This window comes from Scyliorhinus canicula, chromosome 15 (genome assembly GCF_902713615.1).
Source record: "Scyliorhinus canicula chromosome 15, sScyCan1.1, whole genome shotgun sequence".
NCBI classification, from domain to species: Eukaryota; Metazoa; Chordata; class Chondrichthyes; order Carcharhiniformes; family Scyliorhinidae; genus Scyliorhinus; species Scyliorhinus canicula.
This window is the reverse complement of record NC_052160.1, coordinates 33,123,756-33,139,105: the sequence shown is the minus strand read 5'-3', so window position 1 is coordinate 33,139,105 and position 15,350 is coordinate 33,123,756. Positions and strand designations below refer to the sequence as shown.

General features: G+C 44.5%; 1 protein-coding gene across 3 annotated transcripts in view; it reads left to right on the top strand.

Moving 5' to 3' along the window:
- abat (4-aminobutyrate aminotransferase) overlaps positions 1–15,350 on the top strand; it is a 225,295-nt gene that overhangs the window by 108,272 nt on the left and 101,673 nt on the right. For all 3 annotated transcript variants that reach the window (XM_038821033.1, XM_038821035.1, XM_038821034.1), the window contains exons 3-4: positions 5,519–5,616; positions 10,560–10,589. In XM_038821033.1, the coding sequence (XP_038676961.1) occupies positions 5,519–5,616; positions 10,560–10,589 (128 nt within the window). The remainder of the gene's footprint in view (positions 1–5,518; positions 5,617–10,559; positions 10,590–15,350) is intronic.

Genomic DNA, 15,350 nt, shown 5'->3' with positions numbered 1-15,350 from the left:
TATAGATAGATAGATAGAGATAGAGAAATACAGCACAGAACAGGCCCTTTGGCCCACGATGTTGCTCCAAACTTTTGTCCTAGGTTAATCAAAGAATTTTGGACAATTTTTCATGGCCAATCCACCCAACCTGCACATCTTTGGACTGTGGGAGGAAACCGGAGTACCCGGAGGAAACCCACGCAGTCACGGGGAGGATGTGCAGACTCCACACAGACAGTGACCCAAGTCGAAATCGAACTTGGGACCCTGGAGCTGTGAAGCAATTGTGCTATCCACAATGCTACCGTGCTGCCCTTAAGAAGTTAACCCACACTCCATTATTCTACACTAATCCATGTACCTATCCAATAGCCGCTTGAAGGTCCCTAACGTTTCCGACTCAACTACTTCCACAGGCAGTGCATTCCATGCCCCCACTACTCTCTGGGTAAAGAACCTACCTCTGACATCCCCTCTATATCTTCCACCATTTATCTTAAATTTATGTCCTCTTTAATGGTGTGTTCCACCTGGGGAAAAAGTCTCTGACTGTCTACTCTATCTATTCCCCTAATCATCTTATAAACCTCTATCAAGTCGCCCCTCATCCTTCTCCGTTCTAATGAGAAAAGGCCTAGCACCCTCAACCTTTCCTCGTATGACCTACTCTCCATTCCAGGCAACATCCTGGTAAATCTCCTTTGCACCTTTTCCAAAGCTTCCACATCCTTCCTAAAATGAGGCGACCAGAACTGCACACAGTACCCCAAATGTGGCCTGACCAAGGTTTTGTACAGCTGCATCATCACCTCATGGCTCTTAAATTCAATCCCTCTGCTAATGAACGCTAGCACACCATAGGCCTTCTTCACAGCTCTATCCACTTGAGTGGCAACTTTCAAAGATCTATGAACATAGACCCCAAGATCTCTTTGCTCCTCCACATTGCCAAGAACCCTACCGTTAACCCTGTATTCCGCATTCATATTTGTCCTTCCAAAATGGACAACCTCACACTTGTCAGGGTTAAACTCCATCTGCCACTTCTCAGCCCAGCTCTGCATTCTATCTATGTCTCTTTGAAGCCGACAACAGCCCTCCTCACTATCCACAACTCCACCAATCTTCGTATCATCTGCAAATTTACTGACCCACCCTTCAACTCCCTCATCCAAGTCGTTAATGAAAATCACAAACAGCAGAGGACCCAGAACTGATCCCTGCGGTACACCACTGATAACTGGGCTCCAGGCTGAATATTTGGCATCCACAACCACTCTCTGTCTTCTATCGGTTAGCCAGTTTGTTATCCAACTGGCCAAATTTCACACTATCCCATGCCTCCTTACTTTCCGCACAAGCCTACAATGGGGAACCTTATCAAATGCCTTACTAAAATCCATGTACACTACATCCACTGCTTTACCTTCATCCACATGCTTGGTTACCTCCTCAAAGAAGTCAATAAGACTTGTAAGGCAAGACTTACCCCTCACAATTCCGTGCTGACTAGCCCTAATCAAGCAGTTCCTTTCCAGATGCTCAGAAATCCTATCCCTCAGTACCTTTTCCATTACTTTGCCTACCACCGAAGTAAGGCTAACTGGCCTGTAATTCCCAGGGTTATCCCTATTCCCTTTTTTAAACAGGGGCACGACATTCGCCACTCTCCAATCCTCTGGTACTACCCCTGTTGACAGCGAGGACGAAAAGATCATTGCCAACGGCTCTGCAATTTCATTTCTTGCTTCCCATAGAATCCTTGGATATATCCCGTCAGGCCCGGGGGACTTGTCTATCCTCAAGTTTTTCAAAATGCACAACACATCTTCCTTCCTGACAAGTATCTCCTCGAGCTTATCAGTCTGTTTCACACTGTCCGCTCCAACAATATGGCCCCTCTCGTTTGTAAATACTGAAGAAAAATACTTGTTCAAGACCTCTCCTATCTCTTCAGACTCAATACACAATCTCCCGCTACTGTCCTTGATCGGGCCTACCCTCGCTCTAGTCATTCTCATATTTCTCACATATGTGTAAAAGGCCTTGGGGTTTTCCTTGATCCTACCTGCCAAAGATTTTTCATGCCCTGTGTTAGCTCTCCTAATCCCTTTCTTCAGTTCCCTCCTGGCTATCTTGTATCCCTCCAGCGCCCTATCTGAGCCTTGTTTCTTCAGCCTTACACAAGTCTCCTTCTTCCTCTTAACAAGACATTCAACCTCTCTTGTCAACCATGGTTCCCTCACTCGACCATCTCTTCCCTGCCTGACAGGGACATACATATCAAAGACACGCAGTACCTGTTCCTTGAACAAGTTCCACATTTCACTTGTGTCCTTCCCTGACAGCCTATGTTCCCAACTTCTACACTTCAATTCTTGTCTGACAGCATTGTATTTACCCTTCCCCCAATTATAAACCTTGCCCTATTGCACGCACCTATCCCTCTCCATAAGTAAAGTGAAAGTCACAGAATTGTGGTCACTACCTCCAAAATGCTCCCCCACTAACAAATCTATCACATGCCCTGGTTCATTACCAAGTACTAAATCCAATATGGCCTCCCCTCTGGTCGGACAATCTACATACCATGTTAGAAAAGCTTCCTGGACACACTGCACAAACACTACCCCATCCAAACTATTTGATCTAAAGATTTTCCACTCAATGTTTGGGAAGTTGAAGTCACCCATGACTACTACCCTGTGACTTCTGCACCTTTCCAAAATCTGTTTCCCAATCTGTTCCTCCACATATCTGCTGCTATTGGGGGGCCTATAGAAAACTCCCAACAAGGTGACTGCTCCTTTCCTATTTCTGACTTCAACCCATATTACCTCAGTAGGCAGATCCCCCTCGAACTGCCTTTCTGCAGCTGTTATACTATCTCTAATTAACAATGCCGCCACCACCCCCCCCCCCCCCCCCCCCACCTCTTTTATCATCCTTCCTAATCTTGTTAAAACATCTATAACCAGGGACCTCCAACAACCATTTCTGCCCCTCTTCTATCCAAGTTTCTGTGATGGTCACCACATCGTAGTCTCAAGTACCGATCCATGCCTTAAGTTCACCCACCTTATTCCTGATGCTTCTTGCATTAAAGTATACACACTTCAATCCAACTCCTTGCCTGAAAGTACTCTCCTGTGTCAGTGTTACCTTCCCCACTGCATCACTATGTGCTTTGGCGTCCTGAATATCGGCTTCCTTAGTTGCTGGACTACAAATCCGGTTCCCATTCCCCAGCCAAATTAGTTTAAACCCTCCCGAAGAGTACTAGAAAACCTCCCCCCCCAGGATATTGGTGCCCCTCTGGTTCAGATGCAACCCGTCCTGCTTGTACAGGTCCCACCTTCCCCAGAATGCGCTCCAATTATCCAAATACCTGAAGCCCTCCCTCCTACACCATTCCTGTAGCCACGTGTTCAACTGCACTCTCTCCCTATTCCTAGCCTCGCTATCACGTGGCACCGGCAACAAACCAGAGATAACTACTCTGTCTGTCCTGGCCTTTAACTTCCAGCCTAACTCCCTAAACTTGTTTATTACCTCCACACCCTTTTTCCTACCTACGTCGTTGGTACCAATGTGCACCACGACTTCTGGCTGCTCACCCTCCCCCTTCAGGATCCTGAAGACACGATCCGAGACATCCCTGGCCCTGGCACCCGGGAGGCAACATACCTTTCGGGAGTCTCGCTCGCGACCTCAGAATCTCCTATCTATTCCCCTAACCATTGAATCTCCTATTACTATTGCTTTTCTATGCTCCCCCCTTCCCTTCTGAGCCCCAGAGCCAGTCTCAGTGCCAGAGACCTGGCCGCTGGGGCCTTCCCCCGGTAGGTCATCCCCCCCAACAGCATCCAAAACGGTATACTTGTTTTGAAGGGGAACGGCCACAAGGGATCCCTGCACTGTCTTCCTGTTAGTTTTCTTTCCCCTGACTGTAACCCAGCTACTCTTGTTCAGTACCTTTGGTGTGGCTACCTCCCTGTAACTCTTCGCGAACACCCCCTGTGCCTCCCGGATGATCCGAAGTTCATCCAGCTCCAGCTCCAGTACCTTAACACGGTCTCTGAGGAGCTGGAGCTGGGTGCACTTCCCGCAGGTATATTCAGCGGGGACACCAGTGGTTTCCCTCACCACCCACATCCCACAGGAGGAGCATGCAACTGCCCTAGCCTCCATCCCCTCTTACTTTATAGAATTAGCTGCCCTGTAGACCAACTGGACCTCTGACTCTGCTTCCAGTCAGCTGTACTCTAAACCCCTGGCTCCCTTCACGCTCTTTGATAAATATAGGAAATTAAATGTCAGGAGCACCTTACTCCCTCCTTACCTAACTTCCTCAGTCACCAAACTCTCACTGTCGCACTCAAATGCCACAAGTTCAGCACTCTAGTGCAAACAAAGTCTGCACTGTAACTAGCTCCTATTTATGCTGTGCCTCTGAATAGTGGTCTAATGCAATTAACTAATTAACAAGCTCCAGCTGCAAGTAATTACAAGTAGAACCTTGTTTAAAGCTGATTCAAATATTCACCTTCTTATAGACCAAACAGCAACTTTTAAGTTAATTAACTAAATAAAAGAAATACTAGACTTTAAATAAAAATGAACCCTTATACTCCCTCAGTCACCAAACTCTCACTGTCGCACTCAGATGCCACAAGTTCAGCACTCTAGTGCAAACCTATATAAACAAAGTTGTACAAGACATAGACATAGAACAGTACAGCACAGAACAGGCCCTTCGGCCCTCGATGTTGTGCCGAGCAATGATCACCCTACTCAAACCCACGTATTCACCCTATACCCGTAACCGAACAACCCCCCCCCCCCCCCCCCCCCCCCACCTTACTTTTTTTTTAGGACACTACGGGCAATTTAGCGTGGCCAATCCACCTACCCTGCACATCTTTGGCTTGTAGGGGCGAAACCCAAGAAAACACAGGGAGAATGTGGAAACTCCACATAGACAGTGACCCAGAGCCGGGATCAAACCTGGGGCCTCGGCGCCGTGAGGCAGAGTGCTAACCACTGCACCGCCGTGCTGAAGGGGGCATAATTTTAAAGTGAAAGGCAGGATGTGTAGAGGGATTTAGAGGAAATAACCTTTCACCCAGAGGACTGTGGGAGTCTGGAATGCACTACCTGAGAGTATAGTTGAGGCAGGAAACCTCATAACCTTTAAAAAGTAGTTGAGCACTTGAAATGCCATAACATTCAAGGTTATGGGCCAAGTGCTGGGAAGTGGGATTAGTGTAGATATAAAATAGATTTTATGTCGGTGCAGGTTTGATGGGCTGAAGGGCCTTTTCTGTACTGTATGATCTATGCTTCTATGGAAACCTTCAAATTTAATGTAGATAAGCCAAAACCCAAATGTTGCCTGTAGTGGTCTACATTTTATGGAATGTGGAAACAATTATTTTTGTTAATGTACTTTAACCTTCAATGCAAGAGTATTGGAATAAGTATTATCAAAACATTGCAAGAAAGTTAATGATCATCATGGTTTAATTTTGTAAAGGGTCTCGATATGTTAGCCAGCCTGCAAACAAGACGGATGTGGATGTCGAGTTTGAAGGACCATTAATGAAAACCGAAGTACCGGGACCAAAATCTCGGGTATGTCAATGATACAGCATTTTGAAATTATATGAAATAACTTTGAGGGAATTGGTGAATGCAATGTGACAGTACACTGTTGTGGACCCATTTTCTTAATGGTCTATGCTACATGGGATTGAAATTCCACATTTACAATTGATTTGTAGGCATCAGTGACAAAAGACTACTTCCTGTGTCCAATCTGTTTCTGATTGCACAAAAGAAATCAGGTAATAGGATGGTGTTTCAGAACTGCCGTTCTGTGAAAGAACGAAAGTAATATAGGGAATAACAATAAGAGCAAATTATACCTTTCTGTGAAACTGCAGCTTAGTTCTAAAGCTAATTTGAATGCACATCCTATTGTGCAAAGGCACCTGGAGGAATATTGGTTAGTACGGATTGATAATGAAGTCATTGATTTTATGCTTCTTTTAAGTAACTTGTGCCATTTGTGCCAAATCTTGGGTCATTTGCATTGTTTAAATAGGTTTCTCCCTCGCGATCTCTCTTAATGTTGTTGAATCGCCGCTGTAGTGTGTGCTTTTCACATATCGTGGAGTCTGTGAAGTCAGTGAAATACACTGATGAATTGTTGGCATATTATAACCTCCACGCATTCTATAAAAACATGGGTCATAATCCATGTATGATTCTGAAGCACCATGAGGCTATTTGACTCCAGGGACATCACAGATACATTTGATTCTGTCCTTACCAGATATCCACACAAGGTACTGATGCAGGGGCATTATACCCGAGCTGATTTTTCCTATTCCTAACCAAGCTACACTGAGGCCCATCTTGGCATCCCGTGCACTGGCACAAGTGAGATCAGTTAGCTTAGCAGAGGCCTAGGACTAAACCGAGCATCTTTCTGGACTACAAAGTCTAACAATTCCCTGAAGAAACTAATTGCAGCATTTGAGAAGCTGTCAAATCACCCATTTATATCAAGGGTTTGATTTGTTTGACAACAGTGGAACCAGTGCTCATGCGCAAGGTTTTTCTACACGCTTTGTGGATCTAATTGAGATCTTCTCCCAATATTAATGAAAGTCTGGAGAGGTAGTTGTGTTTGTGTAGTGCCATATGACATTGTTGGAATGTATGAATGATGCTGACTTCTCAGGATGTTCCAGCTGACATGCCAGCAGGATTCCACAAATCGCAATGAGAAGACTGGCCGGTACAAATTACTTGAGGGTTAAATTATGGCACGGAAAAATTCCCCGATCGTCTTTCCTTTGGGCCATGGGATCCTTAAAAGTCCACCACAGCTGTCACAGGCAACTGAAGGCTTTGTGTGGCCCTGCAGCCATAATCTTCTGCCCTGAGGCTAGACTATTATCAACTGAGCCTAGTTCACATGTAAGCCAGTATTGTTCAAAGCCTGAATGCGACCAGACTCAATTTGGCAAACCTGATTCTAAAGACTAGCAAATTATTCATTTAGCCACTCACAGCACTCTCAGTTGGAGGCAGGAAGTGAAACACTGTTCATTGAGGGCAGCACTGTCTTTGATGACAATAGCACAGATTGTTTCTATTGCAGATTTTCTCCCAGTAGTGCGATTGAACTTTTAATAACATTAAAACGACATTAAATGCTATTGGAATTTCTGGGTTTCTCCTATATATTCCCTGGCCCTATGCACCACTTGTCTTTCCCATAAGTAAAGACTGTTGAGCAGCTTCCACCTCCGCTGCCTCAGATGAATGTTGGATATCTCCTGGAAAGACAGAGTGCGGAATGTGGAAATACACCACTGTGCAGGGAACCTGAGCATGTCTTCCCTCTTAATTCAGCAGAGACTCCATCAGCTGGGTCTTGTGAGCTGAGTGTATGATGGCTGCATCCCCAAAGACATGCTTTATAGCAAGCTTGCTATCCGCACAAGACCAACAGGTCACCCACGTCTGTGATACAAGGATGTCTGTCTGCAAGTGAGACTCCCAAGTTAATCGAGATCCTGTTGACGTATGGGAAGTCATCGCTGTTGATTGGAAAGCCTGGGATTTAGCAGTCGGGAAAATCATAGAAAAAGCAGGGGACAAAATAAATGACCAGATGGTGGGAAAGAGAGCCCGCCAGAAGAAAAAAACCCACCATTCGACCTCAGGCCAACGCTATTCATCTGTGATAGCTGCGGCAGGGGCTGTCACTGCCAAATCAGCCACAACAGACAACGTTCAATACAGCCTGATATTTGGCCTGGGCGAAGTCCATCATCTCCTGAGGTGGTTTGATGCTAATATGCATCACGTTTTTCTCCCATAAGTAAAGATCGCATCACTAGTGGCCAGGTTGTTCTGCTTCCCCACACCTAGTGCTGCACTAAGGCAGACTTTCGTCTGTTTGTATAGCTAGTTTTTCCAGGAACAGGTCACTGATCTGTCACCAGGGACTTATAGCTTTTGTGGCAGCACTCCACATCAAGCATGGCTGACCAGAAGTCCTGCTTACTCTTACCGTCAGCATGTTGGAAAGATTTTGCAGATTGACACTCCACCCCATTGGCCAAATAACAAACAAACCTCTGTTGACATCAAGTCTTGGGGTGGGACTCAAACCCGGAGTATCTGGCTCACAGTCGGGGAGGCTACCTACTCTGCCACCAGACCTCCCTTATCGGCTGGTGTTTTTATCAAATACCCAAGATCAAACACAAAATAACACGCCCCAGAGTTCTAAGAATGAGACCTCCCAGCTATATGGTTCAGATATGCAAGCCTTCACATGTGTTATCAGATATTTCTCCAACCCTCCAAAAGGCAGCGTAATGAAGGTAAATATGAAACAATATTTTTTATTTTGCAAACAATAAAACAATATCTGGGGGGCTGGTTAGCTCAGTTGGCTGGATGACGAGCGTATGGTTCGATTCCCATTCTGGCTGAGTTAAACTGACGAGATGCCTCCTCACTCTACCCTGGAGAGCGGAAGGCAATGAAAAATTATCCCTGACAAAATCTACCAAGGAAAACAGCTCAGGTTGAAGCATCAGCAGACAATGAGCCAAGGACCTGCTTCCATGACCGATTGAAAGTAGTATATAGAACAACAGCCATAGCAATCCTAACTTCAATTTGACTTCAGTCTGCATTTCCCTGATCCTTGTTTCAAATCCAATAATGGATCAGACTAACATTTCCTGTGGCCCACAGTCTTAAGAAAGTTTGCTTGAAGCCTTATGCTACTTCCTCTCAGCAGAACTTATTAACTTGACTTTTGATCCTGAACAAAGGTTTAGCCCTTAAAAGCATTCCCTGTCCAAGGATTAGTCAATAGAGGTGCAAACTTCACTAATTGTCCTTAGAGGCCCCTGGTAACTAGCTCATGTTGCTTTTGGAACTAATAGTATTATTCCAACACAAGTATTGCCAATCGGAAGATATCTTCTACCCCAACTCCTTTAACTTGAATAGATCATAGCCAAACTATTCCATGGCACAATGGTCAAAAGCTCTGAAGCACCATGCCTGCATTAGAATATTAACAAAGCTGAATAAGCATCACTGGCAGTATTGCAACATTGAGGGAACTGTAAAAGGTGCCAAGTCTCAACGAAAGAGGTGACATTCCTTTTGCCTTAAATGTGCCATAGCATCCCATCAGCAAATATAGAAAGTGCATTGGACCCACAGCCAATCCATGCAAGCAAGCAAAATGGCCTGCTACTGCTTGTTCTGTGGATATCTTCCCCAGGAGTGGCTGGTAGGTGGAAATAAAGTTCTACATCTTTGGCCGCCTCGAGATAGATTGTAAATTGCTTCCTGAGCAGAAATGTTTTTGAGTCTACAGAAAGTTGATTGGGAAAGTGATCCAAATTTGACATTCAGATGATGTTCTTTATTGACATTTGTTTTTGATTTTCAGGTAACACTTTCTGACCAAATTTCAGCTGGAGCCCTAGACAATTCATTGACAATTGCACCAAGAAGTACATAGCCCTAAACGTGACACCTCCAGCCTGTGCAAAGGAGGCACCCACAAAAAAGATTCCCCACACTCCCTTGCTGGGGCCTCTCTGACTGGTCCTTGCCAAGCTACCCTGATTTACTGGTGACCAACTGGCCTCCTCCTTCTGATTGGCTTGCAGCTTTGGGAGGGTGGGATATCCTCCCATATGGGGCAGAATCCATGACCTCAGACAGTGAACAGCCTGACAGCTATTAAATCTGATCATGACTTTCCTGTGGATTTGCTCCTGACATTTCAACCCAGTTTTGGGAGAGAGGTGGTGTGGCGGTAGGGGGGGCTGCAGAGCCACCGACTCCATTAAATATTTGACCATGGTTGGCAGAAATTCATTTTGAAAAGAAACATAGCTTATACTTGATAATTTCCCAGGTCAGGAAGTTAGAAAATGAGGCATTTAAATGAGGCGCATTCATTAAAATATGCCCGAATAGGCACACCACTTTCCATGCTGCTTTTCCACTTGGGAGTAATATTCAAGTCCAATATTTGTACAAATTGTGAGGGGACAAAAATAGTTCCTGCTCCTCGCGATATGAGCCGTAGTGAAATTTTACAAGTGAGAACTCTACGTGAGAAGAGTTTAACTTCACTGTGATACTCTACATAGTCACAACACATTGACACTCACTGTCATGCCCTACGCAATCAAAGCATTCAAGAGGGCATTAGAGGATTACTTGAATAGAAACGATATGCAGGGGTACGAGGAAGAAGCATGGGAATGGCACTGAGCTACAATGCACATTTGGAGAACCAGTGCAGACACAATGGGCCAAATGGTCTCCTTCTGTGCCGTAACAATCTTGTGATGAAGAATAGTAATATGAATGTAATCAGAGTGCTGCCACACCAATGGAGAAAGGGTCTGCGTGCGAGAGTGGAAGGGCAATGTTGCATTATTTCAGATTTATGTTGTTTTCCCCACTGAGATTTTGCCTGAACTCTCTGATCTTTATGTGTGTCTGGTTACTTACAGGATTTAATGAAGAAGCTGAATGAGTTACAGGTGAGCAACTAAATGTTACATCACGTTAACCATAATGAACTGTTTACTTGGAAGGACTTTGGAAATTGCAAAACTTGCACATCATCATCAATTGGCAGGATTGAGGGGTCTTACATTCACATGTCATATGGTTAAATCATCGGAAACTGTACAGATAAATTGGATTAAAACAGTGGTCGATAAACTCAGCCGGTTTGGCAGCATCTGTGCAGAGAGAGAAACAGAGTTAACACTTCGAGTCCATATGACCTACTTTTATTTCAACATTTTACTTCTGGATAAATTGAATTGTTGCTTTTGGGGACAACTTATTTCTTCTCCAAAAAATTTGCTTCATATTCCATGACTGATGAAGGACTACAACCATTTGTTGAAGGGTTTAAATTTGATGTAGCCACATAGGGAGAATCTTTCAATCTTCATGTTTTAATTTTTTTTAAATTGTATTTTATTCCAAATATATATAAAAAGTTACAACACATACACAATTCAGGAAACAAACTTCCCACAACTATACAATTTTTACAAATCTTCCTCCTTTTCCCAACAGTAAAAAGAAGAAAAAAAACCTCCTCATCAGAGGAAAAGAGGGCTGGTTTAGCACAGGATTTATAGGGGCTGGTTTAGCACAGGGTTAAATCGCTGGCTTTGAAAGCAGACCAAGGCAGGCAAGCAGCACGATTCAATTCCCGTACCTGCCTCCCCGAACATGTGTTGGAATGTGGCGACTAGGGGCTTTTCACAGTAACTTCATTTGAAGCCTACTTGTGACAATAAGCGATTTTCATTTCAAGAATACCCCCATCCCCTGCCCTCCAACACCCAATCTACCCGTATTCCCAATTACTTCAAAGTGCCAGCACCTCAGTCTCCCAAAACTGTTTGATTCAGTTCTCCCCCAGTTTACGTACCTTGATAAAGTTATTGCCCGCTTCTGAGGTCTCAAAATGGTACCCCCGGCCTTCATACATGACCCAAAGCTTCGCCGGGTAGAGCACTGATCCGCCATGGATACAGCACCGCCTTGGCCTTGTTGAACCCTGCACGCTGTTTTGCCAGTTCAGTTCCAAGCGCCTGGTATATTCAGACCTTGCTCCCCTCCCATTCGCAGTTGCGCTTCTCCCTGGCCCACTGCAGAATCTTTTCCTTCTCCACGAACTTGTGGAGCCTCATTATCACCGCCCACGGCGGCTCCTCCGCTCTAGGCTTCTGCCTCAGAGGCCTGTGCGCTTTGTCCACCTCAGAGGCCTTGTCCAGCACCCCCTCTGCCATCAGCCTCGCCAGTATCCTCAAAACTCCTTCAGGTAGGCGCACCATTTGCAGATTCTATCTTCTCGATCTATCTTCCTGCTTCTCCTTTGCTCTCAACGTCTTGCGAAGGTTTCCTAAGAGCCCCACCTCTGCCTCCAAAGCCACCACCTGATCGCTGTGGTCCGACATCACCCTCTCAATCTCTCTGATCTACGACCCCTGTACCTCCAAGCATTTCTCCACCCGTACAATCGAGCCTTTAGGGGTGCCACAGCTCCTTTGGCCTTCGAGCGATCCTCCTGCATCTCCTTCCTCTACTGGCGGAACTCTTCCTTGCTGAAGGCCATCAACTATTCCATCTGGGGCTTTGCTACTTGCACTTGCCCTTCCCCCTCCGCCATCCTTTCATTGGCTGCTGCGCCGCAGGTCTCTTCCAACTCCTTGGCCAGGTCTTTCACCTTCTTCTGTCGGGTTTGGTAACCAGCGGACATACCACTCCTCTGACCTTTAGTTACACTTTTCCGTCGAAGTTACACCCCATTTCAGGTAAAAAGAGCTCTTTTGTTCTTCAAGCACACACCACTCACACCATGCCACCACTGGAAGTCCATCTTCAAGTTTTAATGCCGTCATTGTGTTACAGATCAGAATCAGGGAGTCAATTGATAATATTCTTGGGGATTTTTGATGGGTGGAATCTAGCAAATTTATTCACATAGATGTTTAAATTTATAAATATTTATATTTACATATCACAGCACCACAGCAGAAAACAACACTACGGTGCTTTTAAGTCTGGGTCCTTAAGTTCCAATTGCTGCCCCTTCACCAAAGGTTGAAGAATATGGATCCAGGTCACTGAGTGAAAAATAACATTGTGTTGTATATGGGCGATGTTAAGGTCCCGGACCAAACCCCAACATTTATTATGATCTCGGACAAGAACCCCAAACTCATGTTTTTTGAATTTGTAAAACTGAGAAAAGGACACTTTACTCCAGGAGTCATTCCAGGACAAATCGGGATATGTTATGTTAAAACAAACTATTATTTACACAGGATTAAACTACATTAACGTCACAGAAACAATTACAATTCACAGTTAAACAATTATTAACACTAAAAGGAAACACTTTAACTTTTAGCTGATACCTTCTCCATCTCCAATCAAGCAAAACCCATCACAGGTCAAAAGCCACTTGTAAATGCTGTTAGCAAACACAGTGTTATCTTCTGTACACTTGAATGGAGAGTTATTGGAAATACTGCTCAAAGAGAGAGAAAGATCCTGTCCGGAGACAGCCTGTAGATCCTTGTCTGTGTCAAACCACTGCTTAACCTGGCGGCCTTTTACAGATGCTGCTGTCCAGCTCAAAGCTCCCAGCAAAATAAAACTAAACTACCTGCTACAGACCTGTCTCCTCCCATTAATTACATAATCTCCATACCACTAAATGGGTTATGACCATTTTACTCAGGCTAACGATAACTCCTCAATTATCTAAACCCGAGGGAACCTTCTTTCTATGAACAAAATTCCATTAGCCCTAAATATGTAAACAATATACACAGTTGGAATGAATGAAGATCTTACTTTTATGACATCCTAATTGCATCTTCTGCAGCCACAGTGTTTGGAAACCTTAACCTAGGATCTTTAATAATATTACTGCAACAGATATACATATATGAACTCAGGCTTTTAAAACATTACCACAACAGATATAAAATGCAATGCATATACCAATTCCTTACATTCACCACACTGACCTGAGCAGTTCCCAAATTATGATGAGTAAAGATGGTAAACTGTGCTCCTCATTGGTTTGGTATCTCCAAAGCCACTGACAAAACTGCTTTCTTTCACCAAGTTGTGGGACACCCGTAGACAGAAGTTATGCCTTGCTCACCATGCAGTGAGTTACCAACATAGGATTAACGCACTTGCTATACTTTGGGTTTTTTAAACAGTTGTTCCGAATCCAACGGTTATAGCATCTACCCATAGGTTCTGTGCCCATGTGATCAGATAGTGTATATCTTATAAATGATAACTGTTATCAGATTTAACAATTGGAGTTTACATAGAATTACATAAGAACATAAGAACTAGGAGCAGGAGTAGGCCATCTGGCCCTTCGAGCCCGCTCCGCCATTCAGTGAGATAATGGCTAATCTTTTGTGGACTCAGCTCCACTTTCCTGCCCGAACACCATAACCCTTTATTCCTTTAGTCTTCAAAAGACTGTCTATCTTTATCTTGAATACATTTAATAAAGGAGCCTCAACTGCTTCACTGGGCAGGGAATTCCATAGATTCACAACCCTTTGGGTGAAGAAGTTCCTCCTAAAGTCAGTCCTAAATCTACTTCCCCTTATTTTGAGGCTGTGCCCCATAGTTCTGCTTTCACCCGCCAGTGGAAACAACCTGTACACATCTATCTTATCTATTCCCTTCATAATTTTATATGCTCTATAAGCTCCCCCCCGAATGCTTCTAAATTCCAGTGAGTACAGCCCCAGTCTACTCGAGCTTTCCTCATAATTCAACCCCCTCAACTCTGGGATTAACCTAATGAATCTCCTCTGCACACTCTCCAGTGCCATTATAGAATTTCATAGAATTTACAGTGCAGAAGGAGGCCATTCGGCCCATCGAGTCTGCACCGGTCTTGGAAAGAGCACCCTACCCAAGGTCAACACCTCCACCCAAACCCAATAACCCAGTAACCCCACCCAACACTAAGGGCAATTTTGGTCACTAAAGGCAATTTATCATGGCCAATCCACCTAACCTGCACATCTTTGGACTGTGGGAGGAAACCCACGCTCACACGGGGAGGATGTGCAGACTCCGCACAGACAGTGACCCAAGCTGGAATCGAACCTGGGACCCTGGAGCTGTGAAACAATTGCGCTATCCACAATGCTACCGTGCTGTCCTTTCTCGGGTAAGGAGACCAAAACTGAACACAATACTCCAGGTGTGGCCTCACTAGCACCTTATACAGTTGCAGCATAACCTTCCTAGTCTTAAACTCTATCCCTCTGGCAATGAAGGACAAAACTCCATTTGCCTTCTTAATCACCTGTTGCACCTGTAAACCAACTTTTTGCGACTCATGCACTAGGACACCCAGGTCCCTCTGCACAGCAGCACGTTTTAATATTTTATCATTTAAATAGTAATCCCTTTTGCTGTTATTCCTACCAAAATGGTTAACCTCACATTTTTTAACATTGTATTCCATCTGCCAGACCATAGCCCATTCACTTAAACTATCCAAATCCCTCTGCAAACTTCCAGTATCCTTGCACTTTTTGCTTTACCACTCATCTTTGTGTCGTTTACAAAGTTGGACACATTGCACTTGGTCCCCAACTCCAGATCATTTATGTAAATTGTGAACAATTGTGGGCCCAACACTGATCCCTGAGGGACACCACTAGCTACTGATTGCCAACCAAGAAACACCCATTAATCCCCACTCTTTGCTTCCTATTAATTAA